Source organism: Ranitomeya variabilis, chromosome 4, assembly GCF_051348905.1.
Source record: "Ranitomeya variabilis isolate aRanVar5 chromosome 4, aRanVar5.hap1, whole genome shotgun sequence".
In the NCBI taxonomy this organism is placed as follows: Eukaryota; Metazoa; Chordata; class Amphibia; order Anura; family Dendrobatidae; genus Ranitomeya; species Ranitomeya variabilis.
In genome coordinates, this window is record NC_135235.1 from 455,264,877 (window position 1) to 455,288,771 (window position 23,895).

Consider the following 23,895-nt stretch of genomic DNA (forward strand, 5'->3'; position numbering starts at 1 on the left):
TAGCGAATCAGAAGAACTATACTACATTTCTAATTGGAGGTATTCGCTAATATTAATATTATTATTACACCTACTACATTTTAGGATAGCATCTTGGAGATGGGAGTACCTCTTTAAGTACATATTTAATAGTGGTTATTTTTCAAAAATGCAGATCCTTTTGCTTTTTCTTCAGCACAGTGGTGAAATATGAAGTTTTGTGATTTTAATATTGTAGCTCATGCTAACAATGAATGTGCAAAAAAAGAGGAAAAAAAAGGAAAATAATCCGCACTAACAGCTGTGTAAGAACGAGTTTTTCTGCTGCATGTAAACCAGTTCCTCAGAGCTGAGGGACGGGGTGCACTTCTGAGAAAAGTAAAGTCCGTATATATCAGAATGCAACAATAGAAAAAGAAGGCACTCACCGTCCTCTGTTCATTTCTGTACTTTATTGTGGCATAAAACGTAGTAGTGGAAGCAGGTCTTACAGGAGAATGCAGGTGTCGAGACGACGGCCCGTTTCGCGCAAGTGCGCTTCTACAGGTCTACGGTCTGGTAGACCTGTAGAAGCGCACTTGCGCGAAACGGGCCGTCGTCTCGACACCTGCATTCTCCTGTAAGACCTGCTTCCACTACTACGTTTTATGCCACAATAAAGTACAGAAATGAACAGAGGACGGTGAGTGCCTTCTTTTTCTATTGTTGCATTCTAACAATGAATGTGATTCTTTCCTTACAGTTACACAGTCAGCGTTCCTGTTAGTACTCACTCTCTTGGCCATCGTACATTCTTTGACCCCCAGCCACTATCTGACCCACGCTGATGTGGAGAGACTAAAAGATGCCTTGGAACACCCGCTGTCTGACATGGAGAACGCATATTACTACTTTGTAGGCTTTAAACATCTTGGGGCAAGTGTAGCAGATGAAAAGGTGAGGCTGGGCAATTAAAAATCTTCATCTGCCATTTTGTTTTTGCTTGAAAAAAATGCCACTTCCTGTCCAAAACATTGCTTTTATGATGCATTTTGGATGAATAAAGGAAAAGACTCATCTTTCTGGTGCCTTAGAACGATTTATGTCTGAATATGCTGGTGACTCGGTGGAAAGTTGCCGCAAGGAAGCACAGAGCCTGTGGAGTTGTGCAAAGGGAACTACCATTACTGACCCTGCAGCTTAAAGGGAACCTGACCGGAAAGGCCTGCTGCCTGAACCACGAGCAGCATGGAATCAGATCCTAGCTATGTTACTATGACCTTTCAGAAAACACATACTGTGAAAAACTGGCCATGGCTATGCATCTCAGGAATGACCTTATCAGTCTAGGGAAGCTTGTCAGGTAGAAGTTGCACGGGTACTGGCCTTTTGGACTAGTCATCCAAGCTGTGTAACCCCTGGCTGGCTTTTCATAGTATGTTTTCCACAGTGTGACAGAAACTGATTACTTGTTATAGTAGTATGTTGAGACATATGCAGATGATTTCTCCTATCCATTTAGCCAGCTATACGCCTAAAGCAAAACTTACAAAAAAGGTATGTTAAGCTACATTTTATATCGGTCCACGTGCATAATGTACCATTTCTCACCAGGAAATAAAAGTATGTTCCCCAGATATCAATTTAACATATATAGTTGTTTTTTTTTTATTTCTGGTGTCGGCTCTGCCTTAACCCATTCCCAGTGTGTTCCGTATATGAACGTCGTACGTCTGTATGGGGGCCTCAGCGGCTTAGCCGGCTGCGAACACACTGGATGCTAGCTGTGTTAGGGCTCCTTCACAAGTCCGGGATTATTCCTGTACATGAAAGAACGAACAGAGTTTCATCAGTTTATTAAGTCAGTCATTCACCATCAATGTTTTTGGTCCGTGTCAGTTTTTATCATCAGTTTTTCATCAGTGTTTGTTGGATGATAAAAGTAACTGATGGATGCCATCCAGGTGTGGTACATTTTTGATAAGGATGCTTGATAAGAGAATCTTGAGAACATTCCAAGTGGTGTCCATTTTTATCCCTCTCCACTGATCTATAGACTTGTTTGAGCCAACACACTGATCAATATCTGACAAGTCTCAGTGCTTTTGCGCGAAACACTTGGTCTAGGGGAAAAATCTGCCATGAAATACCCCATAGACATTCCTAGGCGTGGTTAAATAAATGGTGTTAGTCAATACATTTCAACTTGCCCTCATATGGCTATATTGAGGAAAACAACAAAGACGCAAAACATGGAAAATTCCCCATGAGGGAAGGGGTTCACATAGTTCACCATCATACTGTACTTCTGAGATGTGTAACACCCATCGGTTACATGTATATCCGGTGATTGCAGTGTTGTGCTGCATTTGTTTTTCAGCATCTATTTTTTTCTCCTCTCATAGGCCGCCTGTAATTTTATTCGCTCTAACGTTGACACCAGTAATGTGGATTCACTGTTTTACGCTGCTCAATCCAGTCAAGCCCTATCCCAATGTGAGGTAGGTCATCAGAGGTAGGATGGGTTACTCTGCTTCATTCTTTATTATTGTCAGGCTTCTGATGTCCACTATACTTACCTAGGTACCTATCTCTAATGAAACCAGAGACCTACTGCTTGGTGCTGTCAGTGAGGATTCCTCCGTCACCCAAATCTACCATGCAGTAGGGGCACTCAATGGCTTTGGCCTGCCTCTGGCCTCACAAGAAGTTGTCAGTGCCATGACCACCAGTCTCGGTAAAGAAGAGAATGTCCTGGCGTAAGTATCTCTGCAAAACAACTCAAAGCTAACTTTCCAGTAGTGCCATATTGTAGATATTTGCATAGTTAAAAGGATTGACCACTAATTTACAAGTCCTATTTCATGTGACTAACTGTCATAGATAAGTACTTTTATTAAATATCTTGATTTCTCAATTTCTTCTGTAACCTGAGCTGCTCTCCTGGTCAAATGATCTCTGGCAGATAATTTCTTGACTTCCTATAATGTCATGTCAAAATCTCCCTGAGTTCCTGGCACTGAAAACAGATTGGCATGGCCTGCTTCGGGTGGTTGGTGCTCCATTCAGCAGAGAGCACACTGCTCCTGTGCTTGCTGATGCAGAAACAGTTCTCCCGTGTATCTGTGTGTATACAGCAGGGTGTATATAGATGTATACACAACTTGCACTACCCTGTGTAAAATACATACATAATTTTATTAATATAGCACAAACATACAAATAACAAGACTGACTGGCACTTCCAAGCTAATGTGAACAGGTGCATACTAGGAGCAGCCACCCCCATATGCAATATACAAAAAAGTTGCACTCTGTCATTCTAAAGCATGTAGACATGCAATACCGTGTATGAAATATGAATAGCAATACTGCTTTGGATAATAAGAAAAATTTGAGACGCTTAGCACATAATTTGGCCATTTCATGCATGCCCAGCAACCACACGCTGCTGGGACCCTACGTGTCTAGTGTGAATAACTCTCTTAGCTGAAGTCTGAATTCCCTGGTAAATGTGGATACCTCTGTCAAAAGCCTATATTTTTGGCTTTAGCATGACAGTGCTACTTTTTTTTTTTTTTGTATATAGCAAAACATATTCCGCAGCATTTTACAATTATGGGGGACTTGTACAAACAATAAAGACATTTTAAAGTAACACATAGTTCAACAGTTACAGGAGGAGTGAGGGCTATGCTTACAATCTATGAGGAAATAGTGGCGACACGAAGGATAAAGTGCTTGTATTGTATGATCCAGCCATCATTATAATAGGAGTTATGATATAAAGCTGCATGATCCGGTTATCAGCCAATATCTAAGTACAGCTGCCAAGTTCTATTGGGTGCAGGTGGATGTGGAGATGGATGAATAAGGGACCAGAATTTGAGGAAAAATTAGAATGGGTAACATGCAGAGTTAATTAGTGAAGGGAGGTGGTATGCCTTCCAAAGAGATGTGTTTTTTAAAGCACGCTTAAAAATGTGGGGGCTAGGTATTAATAGTATCTTCCAGGGTATAATGCATTCCATAAAACTGGCACAGCACGAGAGAAGTCTTGGAGACGGAAATGGGAGGTTCGCATTATGCAGGATGCTAGTTGTAGATTAGTTGCAGAATGGAGAGCATGTGTAAAGGGATAGAGGTGAAGCAGGAGATGTATGTTGATGCAGAACTGTGGATAGCTTTGTAGGTAAGAGCGATGAGTTTATATTGTACTCTACAGTGGAAGGGTAACTAGTGCAATGGCTGGCATAGAGTGGAGGCATTGGTGTAGCGGCTGGACAGAAATACTATCCTGGCTGCTGCATTCAGAACGGATTGGAGAGGAGAGAATTTGGTAAGAGGAAGACCTATCAGTAGAGAGTTGAAGTAGTCCAGACAAGAATGAATAAGAGTGGCCATAACAGTTTTGCAGTTTCAAAATTGAGAAAAAGTCAGATTCCGCAGATGTTTTTTAGATGCAGGTGACATGAGCAAGTGAGAGATTGGATAATGGGAATAAACAAATGTTCTGTGTTAAATATGACCCCAAGGCATCGAGCATGATGCTTAGGAGTTATGGTTGAACCACCTAAGGAAATTGCTATATTGGGTATAGGTAGGTTCAGAGATTCAGTCTCAGATAGAAGGCGGGCATGATCTTATAGTCTGCAGACAGAAAATCCCTAGTATTTTGTATTAAGGGGGGGTGATGTCAGGTCAGGTGAAAAGGTATCTAATTGGGTGTTGTCAGCATATTGATAGTACTGGAAACCAAATTTTCTAATGTTTATCCAATAGGGGCAGTATATAAGTAGAAGAGGAGGGGGCCTAGGACTGAGCCTTGGAGAACCCCAGGAATAAGTGGAAGATGGTCTGGTGAAGGAGCAGTCAGAGAGGTAGGAGAATTAAGAGAGAGCAGTTACTTTGAGGTCTATAGAGCGGAGCATAGTGAGGAGGAGCTGGTGATCCACAGTGTCAAATGCAGCAGAGAGATCCAGGAGAATCTTCCCAGAGTAGTGACCATTAGGCAAGGGTCACACTAGCATATTTTCTTTTATCTGAGAGAATCTGGTCCATTATGCAAAGTGTGATCTGATTTCTCTCAGAAGAGAAGGTGAAGAAAAAACTTAATCCATCTTCTGCATTCTGTCAGTCCATTGAAATCGGACTGTACTCAGATGTTTCCACGGACTCATTGACTTTCACCGCCGTGAGTGATCTGAATATCACATCAAACTCTGGCATGGTGCAAATTTCTCCTCAGACCACCTCAGTCTGAGGGAAAAATTAGGCATGTCCACGGCCTCCTCGAATAACATTAGTCTGAGTACGATCCAATGTTTTGTCACATCGCACTCAGACCAAGAATACAGCCATGTGCAAGAGCCTTTTGAATTAGCTGTTAATAGATCGTTAGAGACTTTAGTGAGGGCAGTTTTAGTAGAGTGTGAAAAACGGAAACCGGAAGGGTCAAGAAGAGAGATAACGAATTAGCCAGGAGTGGACCAAACATTCCAGGATTTTAGAGAGAGTTCTTGTGAGTATTAATATATACACACCATATTGTGTGTATGCGTGTGTTTTTGTGTGTGTATATATGTGTGTATATATATATATATATATATATATATATATATATATATATATATATATATATATATATATATATATATATATATATATATATATATATATATATAATTTTTTTATTTTTTTTTTTCACCACACCATGCTGTATTTCCTCTATATTATGAATGTTCATGTATCTCTCCTCATCAATCCTTTCCTTAGTTAGTGAGTAGGAGTAGAGGATAACCTTTATTGCTAGGACTGATGTTCTGGTCCTTTATTCCCTGTTTGTTTTTTCTTTGTTTGTTTTTGTTTTGTTTTTTTGTGTCTAAAACAGAATAAATCTGACACAAAACATGTGCACCAGTTATTTAGCACAAATTGAACCAGGGTTCCGATAAATTTTGCTGAGTAGATGTCCACCATAACATAGAACTAATTTGGAACTTAAAATCCACAACAAATACAATGTTTCTAATGGCCTTAAATGTGCCATGGTTTGTCCTTTAATTTGATGGGCATTTTCAGTGCAAGTTTAACAATGACAATCCCATGACAAATTTTCCATTTGACTTATTGAAGGGATGGTCTCATCAGTCTTCAGTAATGCACCGCTTCCCTGCCTCCTGTGTTCCAGCTTGCTGGGCTGTGATGTGTTCCTAGTGGATTGATAGTTCAGACCAGCGGCAACCTGGCTGCTTTCCCATGCAATTGGAAAGATCTCGTAATCTCTGCACTTCTTGCCTAGGAGATCCGCTACTGCTAGTAGAATACAGCAATGGCCGGAAACCTAGTCAAGCACTTCTTGCATAGGAGACCCGCTGCTGCTAGTAGACTACATCAATGGCCAGGAAACATGGTCAATCAGTGTTAAACATTTGTTTAAAAATACTTTCATTTTTTAAAACAGGCTTTTAACCCCTTCATGATCAAAAACTGCAGTCCAATTTGAATACAAGCCGATCTGCAGTTCTGGCCACTAAGCAATGTACAGAGCAGCACACTGTATGCATCCAGATGCCTGCTAGTCAGTGAGCTGGGGTCTGCCGCCCTCCCCATCAGATATTGATAAAGTAGTAACTGACTAAAAGACAACTTCCTGCCTGGCATTGTCTCCTCTTCATTAGGGAAATTCCAAACTCTTCATTAAAGGAATTCGAACTTGATACCAAGTTCAGATATTGTATATCTATTAAGTAAAATTGCTTTACAAAGGTTACAGAACCCTTTCTTCAGACTGGTAAAACTCACAACAACGTGAGCAAAGGTACTATAAATACACAAAAATTGTGCCATTTTCATTTTAGAAAAGCTAAGAGGTGGAAGAAGTTCATCTTGATTGACACACGTCAATTTAAGATCAAAAAAGCATAAATACCGTATATTTAAAACAAAACACAAAACTTGGTATTAAAGCTTCTCGAAGCTAATATACTCTCTAACCCTTCCAGAAAAAACCTTCAAGGACTTAGAGACGTTAAAAAACTTAGCTTTGAAACGGTTGGACAAGCTTCTTCTCTGTACTCAATAAAGATATTATTAGAAAGCCAATAAGCCCCACATGTTACTAGCTAAACAACTTAGAGATCATACATGCCTCACGTAATAAAAATAATCAAATTACACACAACCCTAAAGAAATTGCGGACATTTTTCATGACTTCTCACAACTTTACTCGCTCCTTTCTTCCCTCCCATCTAACCCACTAACCAGAAGTAATCTTGTTGGTTCTTTCTTGGTCTCTTGTCAATTACGTTCTCTTTCCTCAGAAGTGATAGCATGATTAAATGATGCAATTGCTGAAAAGGAAATTAAGCATGTAATCCATAATTTTCCAAATAGGAAGACCCCCGGGACCTGATGGTCTGTCCTACTTATGCTATAAGACTGTCGACGATGAACTTCTCCCTACATTAATTCCCCTCTTCGATTCTTTCCTAAAGGGAGCCCCGATCCCTGACTCACTCATTTATAACAGATTCCCAAGCCAGGCAAGGATACTAGACTGTAAAAACTATAGACCGATTGCCCTTCTCAATTCAGATGTTAAGATATCCACAAAAATTTTAGCAATTGCATCTCAATCAGTGGTTTGATCCACAAATATCAAGTGGGACTTGTCCCTTTTAGACAAGGTGGTGACAACACCAGAAGAGCAGTTGATCTCATAGAAATTGTTAAAAAAATCTCGGGAACCTACTCTTCTCCTGAGTTTAGATGCTGAGAAAGCGTTTGATCGCCTCAGTTGGTCGATTATGCTTAAGGCCCTTGGGACATATGTTATAGAATGCCCATTTTTTAAAAGCTGTAGAGGGATTATACTCTAGTCCCTCAGCTACAAAATATCTTCCTTATACCTCCTCTAAACCAATTAAGATTAAAAACGGGACCAGACAGGGTTGCCTGCTTTCCCTTCTACTTTTCGTCCTTTGCATTGATCCTTTGGCTGCTGCTATTAAAGGAGTCCAGTTTAAAGGCAAAGCATTTAAATTATCCCCTTTTGCCGATGCTATCTTCCTAACACTCACGAAGTCTCATACATCACTCCCTAGCCTCTATTCATTGTTTTTGAAAATGTGGCCAATTATCGGGGTATAGAACAAATACAAGTAAAACTGAAGCCCTTCCACTTAATGAGTGACTCTCATTTAGATCACCTCCAGAATAACTTTAAATACCACTGGCGGCACCACCTCTCTCAAATACCTAGGAATCAATCTCACAACCTCATATTTTATACAAGAACAATTTCCCTCCAATATATACAGAAATGCGTTCCTTATTGACAAAATGGAAATCACTCCCTCTCTTACTATTTGACATATACAAGAATGGAGGGCATCACCACTAATATATCTATAGAGCGTCGTCTCGGATCTACCCAAACATGAAAAACCACAGACCAAAACACATAGAAAAAGACATGTTGTAATGGAGATCAACAGGACAATAATAAAGTACCATGTATAAATTTTATTAGAGAAAACTGAGCAAACATAAACATTAACCCCTTCACCCCCAGAGCTTTTTTCGTTTTTCGCTCCCCTTATTTCCAGAGCCATAACTTTTTTATTTTTTGCGGGACGAGTTGTACTTTTGAACGACACCATTGGTTTTACCATGTCGTGTAACAGAAAACGGGAAAAAAATTCCAAGTGCGATGAAATTTAAAAAAAGTGCAATCCCACACTTGTTTTTTGTTTGGATTTTTTGCTAGGTTCACTAAATGCTAAAACTGACCTGCCATTGTGATTCTCCAGGTCATTACAAGTTCATAGACACCAAACATGTCTAGGTTCTCTTTTATCTAAGTGGTAAAAAAAAAAATTCCAACGTTTGCTAAAAAAAAATAAAAAAAATTGTGCAATATTCCGATAACGGCAGCGTCTCCAATTTTCGGGATCTGGGGTCGGGTGAGGGCTTATTTTTTGCGGGCTGAGCTAACGTTTTTAATGATACCATTTTGGTGCAGATACGATCTTTTGATCGCCCGTTATTGCATTTTAATGCAATGTTGCGACGACCAAAAAAACGTAATTTTGGCATTTTGATTTTTTTTTTTTTTTTTTTGCTACGCCATTGAGCGATCAGGTTAATCCTTTGTTTTTATTGATAGATCGGGAGATTTTGAACGCAGCGATACCAAATATGTGTAGGGTTGATTTTTTTTTCTTTTTTTTTTTTTTTTTTTAATTTTGATTGGGGCCAAAGGAGGGTGATTTGAACTCTCTATTTTTTATTTTTTTAATATTTTTAAACACTTTTTTTTTTACATTTTGGCATGCTTCAATAGCCTCCATAGGAGGCTAGAAGCATGCACAACTCGATCACCTCAGCTACATAGAGGTGAAGCACAGATCACCTCTATGTAGCAGAAATGCAGGGTTGCTTTGAACGCCACACACGGTGGCTTAGTCAAGGTGCCAGAGGTCCGTGGGGCTGTGCAGCCCAACGCGTGTCGCCACACACGGTGGCTTAGTCAAGGTGCCAGAGGTCCGTGGGGCTGTGCAGCCCAACGCGTGTCGCAACACACGGTGGCTTCGTCAGGGGCCCCTGACGAAGCCACCGTGTGTGGCGACACGCGTTGGGCTGCACAGCCCCACGGACCTCTGGCACCTTGACTGACAGGACCGATTGGTTTGATTGAACCTGACTGAACCAATTAAGTATGGAGTCTTCTCCTTTATGAATGCTTTGGTTTTGATAACCCTGATCTGTACTGGTGTCTACTATGACCTTTTATGTGGCTTATTGCAGCTTTTGGATTACACTATCATTGGTAACAAATATTCTCTAGTATTCTCACAAACCTCAGCTGGACAATACTCTTTTACTTATGTTGGAGGTCATTTATTATGTCTCTAAGGAATATGACATACAAGCTATGGTGGTGACTCTCCACTACTAAAATAATTCTGTATAACCTGTTAAGAATTGCTGTTTGATTAATTGCTTTTGGAGGGTTTTCTTTTTTCCTTATCAGGTGCCAAAAACATCCTACTCCGTGGGGCTAGTTCTTCCCTTGGTCATTGTGGGCATCTTTTGCCTTTTAATTGTTTTCAATGTTTATACTTGCTCAGTTTTCTCTAATAAAATGTATTATTGTCCTGTTGATCTCCATTACAACATGTCTTTTTCTATGTGTTTTGCTCTCACTATTTGGACTCATTTCAGCAATAAAAATGACTATCCTCCCAAAAATGTTCTATCTTTTTGAGACTTTACCCATATTGGTCCCACTCAAAGATTTACGTGCTTTTCAAGCAGTCACTTTAACTTTCATATGGTCAGGAAGACATCAAAGAATTCCAAAGTCGATAATGTTGGCTGATAAAAAGATGGGAGGTCTAGCGGCATCTAACTTTGTTCATTATTATTGGGCTTGGCATCTCCGCACGATCCCATCGTGATCTTCCAAACCTGCCTTTAGAAAATGGATGGAGATTGAAAAATTATGGTTAGCCCCAGCTCACCCCAACTCCCTGATCTGGAAAGGCGCTTACAATCCCCCCGTCAATAGACCTATTGGGTCCAATGATGCACACCAGAAATATCTGGAGGGTCTGCTCTAAAAAAACTTTTATCTGACGTAAACAAATTCTGCCCTTACTTCCTTCCTTTTTCATCAGAATTTCCTTGAAAGTGCAACCAACTCATTCACAGGGATATGGACTCTATCTATGTGAGCACTCTTGGAAGTTTTTGGCCATGGACGAATCACCGGACCATCCCACTTGTCTGATATGGATGACGTATCTTAAAAATCAGGGGTGGGCAATTAATTTTCCCATCCATCCATATGAGACCATGACTCTGTAGGGCAGAAGCAATAGGCTGAAATTGATTCTGCTCAATATTAATATTATCATACAGTTATAATTATATGAAAACAATTATCATTATATGAAAACAATTATAATTATATCACTTACTATTGAGCTGAAATAAGTCTGACTGGCTTCTACGGCTTACAAATGTTGCGATAGAGCTTATTGTAACCTGTATTCTTGTTAGTAGCAGCTAATCAAAATCATATAATTTTCTGTTTTTTACAAATCATATGCTTTCGTTATTCAGTCCTTGTACCTCAACAGTTCTGCCCCCACACACACAATTATGATGTCCTTACAGCCCCCTCCCACAAACAGTATGATGTCCCCACAGCACAGTATGAGGGCCTTCATAGCTCCACACGTGGTATGATGGTCTTCACTTTGCCCCTCTCCCACACACACAGTATGATTCTCTTCACATTGCCCCTCTCCCACACACATTATTATTATTATACATTTTTATAGCGCCATTTATTCCATGGCGCTTTACATGTGAATACGGGGCAATGTAGACAAATACATTAAACATGAGCAAAAAACAAGGCACACAAGTACATAATGAGGGAGGACCCTGCCCGCGAGGGCTCACAGTCTGCAGGGGATTGGTGAGGGTACACTAGGAGAGGGTAGAGTTGGTTGTGCAGCAGTTCAGTAGGTTGAGGATCACTGCAGGCTTTAGGCTTGTCGGAAGAGGTGAGTCTTCAGGTTCTTTTGAAGGTTTCTATGGTAGGCGAGAGTCTGATGTGTTGGGGTAGAGAGTTCCAGAGTATGGGGGAAGCACGGGAGAAGTCTTGGATTCGGTAGTGGGAAGAAGAGATGAGAGGGAAGTAGAGAAGGAGGTCTTGAGAGGATCAGAGGTTGCGTGTAGGTAGGTACCGGGAGACCATGTCAGCATGTATGGAGGAGATAGGTTGTGGATGGCTTTGTATGTCATTGTGAGGGTTTTGAACTGGAGTCTCTGGGTGATAGGAAGCCAGTGAAGGGCTTGGCATAGGGGAGAGGCTGGGGAATAGCGGGGAGACAGGTAGATTAGTCGGGCAGCAGAGTGCAGGATGGATTGGAGTGGTGCCAGAGTGCTAGAGGGGAGTCCAGAGAGTAGGAGGTTGCAGTAGTCAAGGCGGGAGATAAGGGCATGCACTAATGTTTTTGTGGTGTCGCGGTCAAGGAATGCGCGGATCCGGGAAATATTTTTGATTTTGAGGCGGCAGGAGGAGGCAAGGGCTTGGATATGTGGCTTGAAAGAGAGGGCAGAGTCGAGGATCACCCCGAGGCACCGGGCGTGTGGGACTGGGGAAAGTGAGCAGCCATTGACATTGATGGATAGGTCTGGTGGAGGGGTAGAGTGAGATGGGGAAAGATGATGAATTCTGTTTTGTCCATGTTGAGTTTTAGGAGAAGGTCCAGGAGAGGGAGGACAGAGTAGTGTCGTTTCTCTTGGCGGTTAGTAGGTCATTGGTCACTTTAGTTAGGGCAGTTTTAGTTGAATGATGGGGTCGGAAGCCAGATTGTAACCGATCAAAGAGGGAGCAGGAGGAGAGGTGGGAGGACAGTTCAAGATGGACGTGTTGCTCCAGTAATTTGAAGGGATATTGGGCGATAGCTAGACACAGAGGATGGGTCGAGCGAGGGCTTTTTGAGGATGGGTGTGATTTTGGCATGCTTGAAGGATGAGGGGGAAGACACCTGTTGTGAGTGAGAGGTTGAAGAGGTGCGTTAGGGTTGGGATGAAGACCATGGAAAGGTCAGGGATGAGGTGGGATTGGAGCGGGTCGAGCATGCAGGTGGTGAGGTGTGATCTTGACAGGAGGGTGGAGAGCTGATCTTCTGTCACGGTGGAGAAGCTGGTTTTGGAGGAGCAGGGTTGAGCAGCTAAGAGGGGCATTGGGTGCTGTGGGCCAAAGCTTTCTCTGATCGTATTGATCTTCTGTTTAAAGAAAGAGGCAAAGTCTTCAGCAGAAATGAGAGGGGAGGGAGGGGGTGCAGGGGGATGGAGTAGAGAATTGAAAGTGTTGAAAAGCTGTTTAGGGTTGTGAGACAGGGAGGATATGAGAGATGAGAAGTTAAGTTTGTTTTGCGGCAGTGAGCGTGGACTTGAAGCTGGCGAGGGACTGCTTGTATGCAGTGAAGTGGTCGGCAGAGCGGGATCGCTTCCATCTCCGCTCAGCGATCCTGGAAGCCCGTCTCAGTTCTTTGGTCAGCCAGGGCTGCCTGTTGATTGTACGAGTTTTGCTATGCATGAGCGGGGCAGCCGAATTGAGTGTTGCTGTTATTGTGGTGTTATAAAAAGTGGCAGCAGCATCTGTGTCATGGAAGGAAGTTATGTCTGTAAGAGGGAGAAGGTACTCAGAGAGTGATTGCAAGTTGAGATGTTTGAGATTTCTGCAAGGGTGAGTGAGTTTGTGGAGTGGGGGTTGCACACTAGGAGAGGAAAGGGAAGAGAATGTCAGATAGGGGGAGGGGTGAGTTAGTGAGAGTAGGCTACTTTCACACTAGCGTCGGTACGGGGCCGTCGCGCTGCGTCGGCCCGACACATACTGTGCAATCGCCGCACAACGGGGGCAGCAGATGCTGTTTTTCCACGCATCCGCTGCCCCATTGTGAGGTGCGGGGAGGTGTCGGAAATGGCACACCGTTGGCACAAAAAAGTTACATGTAACGTTTTTTGCGGCCGGCGGTCCGCCACAACACGACGCAACCGTCGCACGACGGTTGCGACGTGTGTCAATACGTCGCAATGCGTCGCTAATGTTAGTCTATGGGGAAAAAACGCATCCTGCAGACGACTTTGCAGGATGCGGTTTTTCCCCAAAACGACGCATTGTGACGTATGCAAAAAAACGCTAGTGTGAAAGTAGCCAAGGGAGCAGAGGCAGGTGAAGATGAGGTCCTGCTTGTGCCCATCTTGTGTTTATCCGAGTCACCAGTCTCAGAAATCGCAAGTTAACAGCAGCCCAGACCAGAGACCAGGTCAATGCCACACAGAGCTCCAGGAGCAGACACATCTCCACAACAACTGCCAAGAGGAGTATGATGGTCCTCACCATGCCCTCCCACATGGCATGATAGTTCTCACAGCACCTCCTTATATTTATGAATCCTCCACCACACAGTGTGACGCTCCTAAACATTCATGCCACAAGTAACTGACAATTGAAGAAAGAGAAAAAAATAATTCACATTGCTCCTGTTTCCCCAGCTCTCTGCTTCAGTCTTTTTCGCTGTGTGTACACTAATCTAGGTTTGTCAACACGTCCGCTGTCTGGGTCTTATTTGCCCAGGACCTATCAGGCTATGTGCACACTTAGAATGGTCCTCTGCGGATTTTTCCACAGCGGTTTTGATAAATCCGCAGGGCAAAAACACCGCATTTTTCCTGTGGATTTATAGCGGATTTACCGTGGCTTTTGTGCGGATTCCACCGCGGTTTTACATCTGCGGTTTTCTATTATGGAGCAGGTGTAAAAGCGCTGTGGATTCTGCACAAAGAATTGACATGCTGCGGAATGTAAACCGCTGTGTTTCCGCGCGTTTTTTTCTGCAGCATGGGCACAGCGTTTTCGGTTTCCCATAGGTTTACATTGTACTGTAAACTCATGGGAAACTGCTGCGGACCCGCAACAATTTCCGCAACGTGTGCACATAGCCTCATTGTATAAAGGTACCATCACACTAAGCGACGCTGCAGCGATACAGACAACGATGCCGATCGCTGCAGCGTCGCTGTTTGGTCGCTGGAGAGCTGTCAGAGAGACAGCTCTCCAGCGACCAACGATGCCGAGGTCCCTGGGTAACCAGGGTAAACATCGGGTTACTAAGCGCAGGGCCGCGCTTAGTAACCCGATGTTTACCCTGGTTACCAGTGTAAAATGTAAAAAAACAAACACTGCATACTCACCTTCGCATCCCCCAGCGTCCGCTTCCTGCACTGACTGAGTGCCGGCCCTAACAGCAGAGCGGTGACGTCACCGCTGTGCTGTGCTTTCACTTTACGGGCGGCAGTCAGTCAGTGCAGGAAGCGGACAGCGAGGGACGTGTGACAGACATCAGAGGGTGAGTTTGTACTGTTTGTTTTTTTTACTTTTACAATGGTAACCAGGGTAAACATCGGGTTACTAAGCGCAGCCCTGCGCTTAGTAACCCGATATTTAGCCTGGTTACCATTGTAAAACATCGCTGGTATCGTTGCTTTTGCTGTCAAACACAACGATACACAGCGATCTGACGACCAAATAAAGTTCTGAACTTTAATCAACGACCAGCGATATCACAGCAGGATCCTGATCGCTGCTGCGTGTCAAACACAACGATATCGCTATCCAGGACGCTGCAACGTCACGGATCGCTAGCGATATCGTTTAGTGTGACGGTACCTTTACACTTGAATCTCCGCGCTCGGTTTGTGTGTGCTGTGCAGAAGTGACATGTAAAATTATCACAAAAATACAATTGACAGATCTCATTCTTATGTCTGTATTTAGGCTAGTTTCAGACTAGCGTTCGGCAGGGCTGCGGATGAAAGCCTTCTTCCTCCCTGAAGCTCCGCCTACGTCTGCATGCGTCCTGCGTACCCTATCTTTAACATGGGGTACGCAGGCCATGCGTGTACTGTATGGGTATAAATTAATCATTAATGCTTCAGGGCAAGTTATGCTGGTCATGATTGCCAAGTTATAGTAAGTTACTGCCAAAGGTATGTTGTTACCGTGCCATAACATCTGTGTGAGATTACTGGCCATGTCACTTCAAAACCAAGGATATTAAAATGAAGTCGGGCACTCTTTTGTGGCCCGTAGAAAGTTTTGTGCAAGGTTTTGGATTGTATCTGTGCCAATCACAATTTGTGCCCACTGTGCCAGTGCCTACATTCACAGGACAACTCATCTGTTACACAGCCATGCTCCTGCTCTGACAATGATGAACGTCTTGTATACTGCTATCAAAGAAGATTGGAACTAGGTGGAAAGGAAATTAGGGATTCCTGTGTGGTTCTTTCATGGGGATATCCTGTTGGACAGTCTATATACATGAATGAGCAGGCAGTTCAGGGTGCATTGAAGGACCATGTAGTTGTCTATTCAGCATAATTGGGAGCAAATAATATACAAATATTGGGTATCGCCATACCTATTCTATAAATTACATTATTTAAGGTGATGGGCAAATGACATAAAAAAAAAAAAACACATTTTCCAAGAATGCACAAGTATGACATCCTGAAATTAAAAAGGGCGACTTCTAAAATGAGAGGTTTAGATAAAACAAAAAAATTAGTCCTTTAAAGTTCAAAATCTCGTTGTCTGGTTGAGCACAATGTGTTTGTATTTTTGACCGGTTATCCTTTTTTTTTCTCACAAGCCATTAGTATAGAAATTGAGCGATAATCAGGTCTTTCATTTGTAGATCTGCTATAATTTGCATCAGGATTGATGTTGCTCCATATTGCAAAGTAAAATAATGGGAGTTAGGGTGCTGTCATATTTGATGTAAAAATGTGCACTTGGGTTACTAGTTTGGACACATAATGTCCTAATAACCTCACCGCAGAGTTCTGCACGTCTGCCCTGACTAGTTGGTTTTGTCACTGTATTACATAGTCACTTCCTCATACGCAGAGCGCCCCATTAATGGAGTGCTAGAATTGAGTCACTTTGTGTTTAAGGGTGATTCAAGACTGTAATGTAAATAGCAAATCTCCATATAAATGGCAATGCTAACAACATGTTTAATTCTGAACAAGAATGAAAAAGCAATTTACAAGATAGTTTTAAATGCACCTCATAGTGTGATAAAAAGTCCCTGGTGACAAGAGAGAACTGTCACAGGCCGAGCTGCTTTCCTCTCCGTATATGGATCAGGAGAAGACTGTCATTCTGCTTCTTTGCAAGCTAATGTTTCTGATCCCTCCTGCCTCTACGCTTCCCATGGGGAACCCAGTACATTTGTCATGGAAATGAGGCTGTCATGTATCGATCAGGACAATTTACCTTTTGGGTGGGATCCTTCCCACATAACAGTTGCATATTTCCCTTCTAATAAGTAAATGTTTTGTGATGTTGAAGTCACATATGCATGAAAATGCTTTTGCAGCAAACAGAAAAAAGTAATTGTCTTCCGCACACACCTATGTATTGTCACTGATATAAGAAGATGAAAACTTTAACAGTGTCTATACTATACAGATAATATTGATTAGCAACCTGTCATATACACATTACATAAGTCATCTGAATCTGCCAATATTGGCAGAAGCAGACCATGTAATGTGAATGGGGGCCTCCTTACTCTTTCCTGACAATTGGAGGTTAATCATTTTGTTCTGTACAGAGATAAAGGTCCATTTACGCTGCAAGATTATCATAAGCAATCATCCTTAGGAATGCCTGGTTCACATTAATCTTGCAGTCTAAATAGGCTGACGATCGTGTAAAATACTCATTTGTTGGTAAGATGATCTTTTTGTGCTGTACAAAAAAAAGCATTCTCTGGAGCACACCCTGTGTAAACAGGACTTATGCTGCTGAGAAGAATGGCAGCCTGTGCACTCTGAGCAATCTATTACACATTGATAAGCGTGCATTTGAAGCAGGGTCAGCAGGTGTAAACAGGCTATTAAATGACCACTGTTGTTATCTTATGCAGCAGCCAGAGCATTTCTATTCTGCCCCACAACTGGTTACATCTGCTGGAGTTGAGAAAATCTGATGTTTATATGGATCACAGTCATTTAACAGCCAAAGTTGGCATTGCTTTTAACACCATTAACAGGAACTGGCATGCGAGCCACTATTCGGCAGCTTGCGCAGTGATGAGCTAAACTGCCAGACAGGGTCGCAGAGGTTTTTGCTTTTCTTTAGTAATCCTGGGCACTTAAGACGCCTATAAACCCATCCGATGGTCTAATGTGTATGGGGTACTTGCTGACTGATGGTCGGGAGACATACTGATCGGACATGGCTGATTTCAGACTGAGATAAGCCGCCGGCCGATGTCAGTTGCTGTCTTTCTCATAGAGAACACATTAGCACTCCTGTGTTTAGGAGTGTTGGCCGAAATTGATTTAGCTGACTGTTATCTAATGCTATGTTCACAAGTTGCATTTTTGCTGCTTGTATGTAAATTTTAAGCTGCGTTATACAGTACCAGCAAAGTCTGATATTTCGTAGATCTCATGCATACACATTGATTTTATTTTCCTGGCTGATTTTGGGAAAAACAAAATCTAGATTTTTGAAAACTGCAGCATGTCACTTTAAGCATTTTTTCAGCGCATTTGCAGCCTTTTTTTTCATCTATAGGAAACAATGGGTAAGTGCAAAAACACAGGTATCTGTTTTTGACTCATTTTTAGTGCAAAAACCTAAGGCAGTTAAATCAGGCTTTTGGGGGGGGGGGGGCACTAAACTTTATCAACATGCACAAAAGGCAGCAATAAAAACGCACCAAAAACTCAGCAAACCTGCTTTTTGCAAGCGGTTAAAGCGCACCTTTAAAATTTACATGTAACAAAAAACGCAGCAAAAACGCAATGTGTGAACATAGCCTAATGGTTATGGCCAGCCTTACTCTAGAGCAGCTAGAGAGTCTTGTGAACGCCATATGATGTATAGGCCATTTCTTGTGGAAGCAGTACCATGTTTTTCATGGTGAAATGGGGTTTCTTGGTGGATCCATTGGTTCCCTCATTCCTGAGTACATATCTCAACCAGTGTGGCTGTGCATTAATCTTTCATTTCTCCTGCAGCTGTAATGCTTGGATTCTGCACTTCACCACCCACTTGTTATGGTGTGCAGTTGGTGCAGTTCAGAAGCCCACTACTCCTAATAGTTCTCATTTCCATGTCTGTTTTTCTGCAGAACGATTGAAGCTCTCTTAACTGCCTCTATGCTGTCCCAACAAGCTGACCTACGTGGGATTGTGGAGGAAATAGAGGTAACGGCAACATAATATCAGAGGAATGTGGAAAAATGTTTTATAGTGTTCTGCGCTCTAGTACATTTTTATTGAAGTTTTGCTCGTGGAAAGTACATAATTTTGGAAAAATAAATGCTTCAATAAATTCCATTATCCCCTGTTTATAATATCAACCTTTTATTGAGCTTCATTGTTATTGCACTTTACAGACTTAAGCTGCCGATACACATTTTTATTAAGCTGCAGTCGCGCCATGTGTATTTTTTTTTTTTAATCTAAAGCCTATGAGAAGCAATCCTTTTGAGTCTTCTGGTTTCTGATGGCCAGTGACATACAATATCAGGTGCCACTGTGTGGTGTAACCAATTGTCAATGGCTGAAAAGTGTAATGCGGACTGCCAGAATGGGTCAGCCAGCGCGCTGCACGTAGCGATCTACTTATCAGGGCATTATCAACACATTTATACACATCGGATAACTTTTTTTGTGTAGTGAATAAGCTAAAACTATAATTTATGGTGATTCTTAATTAATGGTTGCCACTTTTTTCCCTTTTGGAAGCTAGCTGACACTGATTTATTTCATTCATAGGATCTAGTGGCGCGCCTGGATGACCTGGGTGGCCAGTATCTGCAGTTTGAAGAAGGACTGGAAGCTACTGCTCTGTTTGTGGCTGCTACATACAGCTTGTCCGATCATGTTGGTGTGGAGCCTGCCTTAAAAGAGGTAACAAAAGCTCGAAGTGTTGGTACTTTATCTAATATTGTTTAGCTATTTGTGCATGCTACCTTCAACACATGTTTCTCAACAATATCTCTTCGGTTTCCCAGGACCAGATTGTCCAGCTGGTAAATGCTATCTTCAGCAGGAAGAGCTTTGATTCCCTCTCGGAAGCCTTTAGCGTGGCCTTTGCTGCCTCTGCCCTGTCCCACAATCGCTATCACCTTCCACTCATTGTGGTGCCTGATGGACCTGCTGCTGTGTCTCACAAGCAACCACTCCTTAAAGTAAGTATTCTGGCCAGAATTGAAAGCCCTGGCTGAGTTGTCTGTACATTTTACAACACGGTACAGTCTGTAGACCAGATCAATGCATGTCTTCAGTTTTATTCACATGGGTATTGTGGTTTCATTCCATCAGATTTGTCCTGTTAAAAAAAGAGATGTGAAGCTGTGAGACCCAAATTAAAGGAAACCTATCAGATGCTTAATGCTGCCCAAACCACAGGGAGCATTAATCAGAGCTGGCTGCACAACTGCTCCAGCATTTCAGAGAAACTATAGATTGAAGATCCGACTTTGTCCCATACCTATCCAGTTGATTGACAGGGCTCTTATTTTACAGAGTTTGTTTTTAACGATTTTGCTTGTAATATTGTGTTAAACTAATTTATCCAAAATACATCTTTTTTTTTTTTTCCCCTCTTCTACATAGCTTCTGGTTACCAACGTTCTCTCACAACGACTATCAGATGCCAAAGTGAAATTGATTGAAGCAAAGTCTAGTAGCACTAAAGCCACTACTCTGGAGCAGGCAGCATTTTCTTCGTCTGGGTAAGAGAGGTTCTTCATGTCAGGCACACAGTGCAACCTGTTTGAATTTACTGCATATGTTTCTTTTCTAGATAAAGACGTATTCCTATCATTATAGCTTCATGAACTAATAAGGGCTACATCCAAATAAATAGTGAATTGTAAAAAAAAAAAAACGTATTTGGCATTGATTAGGACAAAATTGCCTGAATGAATAAAAAATAAAATTATTTATCTAATATGGTCAACGTTGAAATGCAGAATAAAAAAAACCACCAGAATTGGTTTTGTGATTCTTTTGATTACCTCAATTCCACTAACAAACTGCAATAAAAGGAGATTGTGGTACCCTAACATAACATCAATAAAACCATCAGCTGGACATTTAAAAAAACAAGCCCTTATACAGGTCCATTGTTGGAAATGTGTGAGTTACGGGTCTCGGGAACTAGCAATACAAACCAATTTTTTATATTCCTTTTTTCAAATTTTCCCAATTTTTTGCCTCTTGAATTAAATAAAACTATACAAGTTTGATAGCACCATAATTATTCTGACACAGAGAACCATGTTGCCACATCATTTTTACTGGACATTGAACTCTGCAAAAACAACTCTAAAAAAACTGCAGAATTGGGGTCTTTATTCAGCATTTTCCACCACATGGGCTTTTTTTGTTCAGTGCATTACATGGTAAAGTAAGTACCAGACAAAACTACTACCCGTTCTGCCAAAAACAAGCCTTCATATGACACTCAACGGGAAAATAAAGTTATAGCTGTGGGGAAAATGGGTGGAAAATTAAAAGTAAAAAAAAATCACCTGCTCCTTAACCCCTTAATCCCATATGACGTACTATCCCGTCAAGGTGACCTGGGACTTAATTCCCAGTGACGGGATAGTACGTCATAGCCGATCGGCCGCGCTCCCCCATATCGCAGCTGACACCCGGCACTATGTGCCAGGAGCGGTCACGGACGGCCCCCGGCACATTAACCCCCGGCACACCGCGATCAAACATGATCGCGGTGTACCGGAGGTACAGGGAAGCATCGCGCAGGGAGGGGGCTCCCTGCGGGCTTCCCTGAGACGATCGGTACAAGGGAATGTACTCCCCTTGTACCGAGCGTCTCCTCCCTGCAGGCCCCGGATCCAAAATGGCCGCGGGGCTGCATCCGGGTCCTGCAGGGAGTACTTCCGGGTCCGGAGCAGGCTGCAGATGAAAGCTGCAGCCTGCAGCGATGTGAGTGAGAGCGCCGATCTGATAGAGTGCTGTGCACACTATCAGATCGGCGATCTGTGATGTCCCCCCCTGGGACAAAGTAAAAAAGTTTAAAAAAAAATTTCCACATGTGTAAAAAAAAAAATAAAAAAAAAAAATTCCTAAATAAAGAAGAAAAAAAAAAATATTATTCCCATAAATACATTTCTTTATCTAAAAAAAACAAAACAATAAAAGTACACATATTTAGTATCGCCGCGTCCGTAACGACCCCACCTATAAAACTGTCCGACTAGTTAACCCCTTCAGTGAACACCGTAAGAAAAAGAAAAAAAAAAACGAGCCAAAAAACAACGCTTTATTATCATGCCGCCGAACAAAAAGTGAAATAACACGCGATCAAAAAGATGGATATAAATAACCATGGTACCGCTGAAAACGTCATCTTGTCCCGCAAAAAACAAGCCGCCATATAGCATCATAACCAAAAAAATAAAAAAGTTATAGTCCTCAGAATAAAGCGATGCCAAAATAATTATTTTTTCTATAAAATAGTTTTTATCGTATAAAAGCGCCAAAACATAAAAAAATGATATAAATGAGATATCGCTGTAATCGTACTGACCCGAAGAATAAAACTGCTTTATCAATTTTACCAAACGTGGAACGGTATAAACGCCTCCCCCAAAAGAAATTCATGAATAGCTGGTTTTTGGTCATTCTGCCTCACAAAAATCGGAATAAAAAGTGATCAAAAACTCACATGTCCGAAAATGTTACCAATAAAAACGTCAACTCGTCCCGCAAAAAAACAAGACCTCACATGACTCTGTGGACCAAAATACGGAAAAATTATAGGTCTCAAAATATGGAGACGCAAAAACTTTTTTGCTATAAAAAGCGTCTTTTAGTGTGACACAGCTGCCAATCATAAAAATCCGATATAAAAAATGCTATAAAAGTATATCAAACCCCCCTTCATCACCCCCTTAGTTAGGGAAAAATAATAAAATTAAAAAAATGTATTTATTTCCATTTTCCCGTTAGGGCTAGGGCTAGGGTTGGGGCTAGGGTTGGAGCTAAAGTTAGGGTGGGGCTAAAGTTAGGGTTGGGGATAAAGTTAGGGTTGGGGCTAAAGTTAGGGTTAGGGTTTGGATTACATTTACGGTTGGGATTAGGGTTGAGATTAGAATTAGGGGTGTGTCAGGGTTAGGTGTGTGGTTAGGGTTACAGTTGGGATTAGGGCTAGGGGTGTGTTTGGATTAGTTTCAGGTAGAATTGGGGAGTTTCCACTGTTTAGGCACATCAGGGGCTCTCCAAACGCGACATGGCGTCCGATCTCAATTCCAGACAATTCTGCGTTGAAAAAGTAAAACAGTGCTCCTTCCCTTCCGAGCTCTCCCGTGCGCCCAAACAGGGGTTTACCCCAACATATGGGGCATCAGCATACTCGGGACAAATTGGACAACAACTTTTGGGGTCCAAGTTCTCTTGTTATCTCTGGGAAAATAAAAATTTGGGGGGCTAAAAATCATTTTTGTGGGAAAAAAAGGATTTTTTATTTTCACAGCACTGCGTTGTAAACTGTAGTGAAACACTTGGGGGTTCAAAGTTCTCACAACACATCTAGATAAGTTCCTTGGGAGGTCTAGTTTCCAATATGGGGTCACTTATGGGGGGTTTATACTGTTTGGGTACATCAGGGGCTCTGCAAATGCAACATGACGCCTGCAGACCAATCCATCTAAGTCTGCATTCCAAATGGCGCTCCTTCCCTTCCGAGTTCTGCCATGCGCCCAAACAGTGGTTCCCCCCCACATATGGGGTATCAGCGTACTCAGGACAAATTGGACAACAACTTTTGGGGTCAAATTTATCCTGTTACCCTTGTGAAAATATAAAACTGGGGGCTAAAAAAATCATTTTTCTGAAAAAAAAAATTTTTTTATTTTCACGGCTCTGCGTTATAAACTGTAGTGAAACACTTGGGGGTTCAAAGCTCTCAAAACACATCAAGATAAGTTCCTTAGGGGGTCTACTTTCCAAAATGGTGTCATTTGTGGGGGGTTTCAATGTTTAGGCACATCAGGGGCTCTCCAAATGCAACATGGCGTCCCATCTCAATTCCAGTCAATTTTGCATTGAAAAGTCAAATGGCGCTCCTTCCCTTCCGAGCTCTGCCATGCACCCAAACAGTGGTTTACCCCCACATATGGAGTATCATCGTACTCAGGACAAATTGCACAACAATTTTTGGGGTGCAATTTCTTCTCTTACCCTTGGGAAAATAAAAAATTGGGGGCGAAAAGATCATTTTTGTGAAAAAATATGATTTTTTATTTTTACGGCTCTGCATTATAAACTTCTGTGAAGCACTTGTTGGG

At 42.0% G+C, this 23,895-nt stretch overlaps 1 protein-coding gene across 2 annotated transcripts in view; it reads left to right on the plus strand.

The window, feature by feature from the left end:
* The window catches only part of RPN2 (ribophorin II), a 54,138-nt gene that overhangs the window by 11,778 nt on the left and 18,465 nt on the right, over positions 1–23,895 (plus strand). For both annotated transcript variants that reach the window (XM_077251597.1, XM_077251596.1), the window contains exons 2-8: positions 722–915; positions 2,364–2,459; positions 2,542–2,717; positions 18,700–18,775; positions 19,349–19,483; positions 19,588–19,764; positions 20,192–20,310. In XM_077251597.1, the coding sequence (XP_077107712.1) occupies positions 722–915; positions 2,364–2,459; positions 2,542–2,717; positions 18,700–18,775; positions 19,349–19,483; positions 19,588–19,764; positions 20,192–20,310 (973 nt within the window). The remainder of the gene's footprint in view (positions 1–721; positions 916–2,363; positions 2,460–2,541; positions 2,718–18,699; positions 18,776–19,348; positions 19,484–19,587; positions 19,765–20,191; positions 20,311–23,895) is intronic.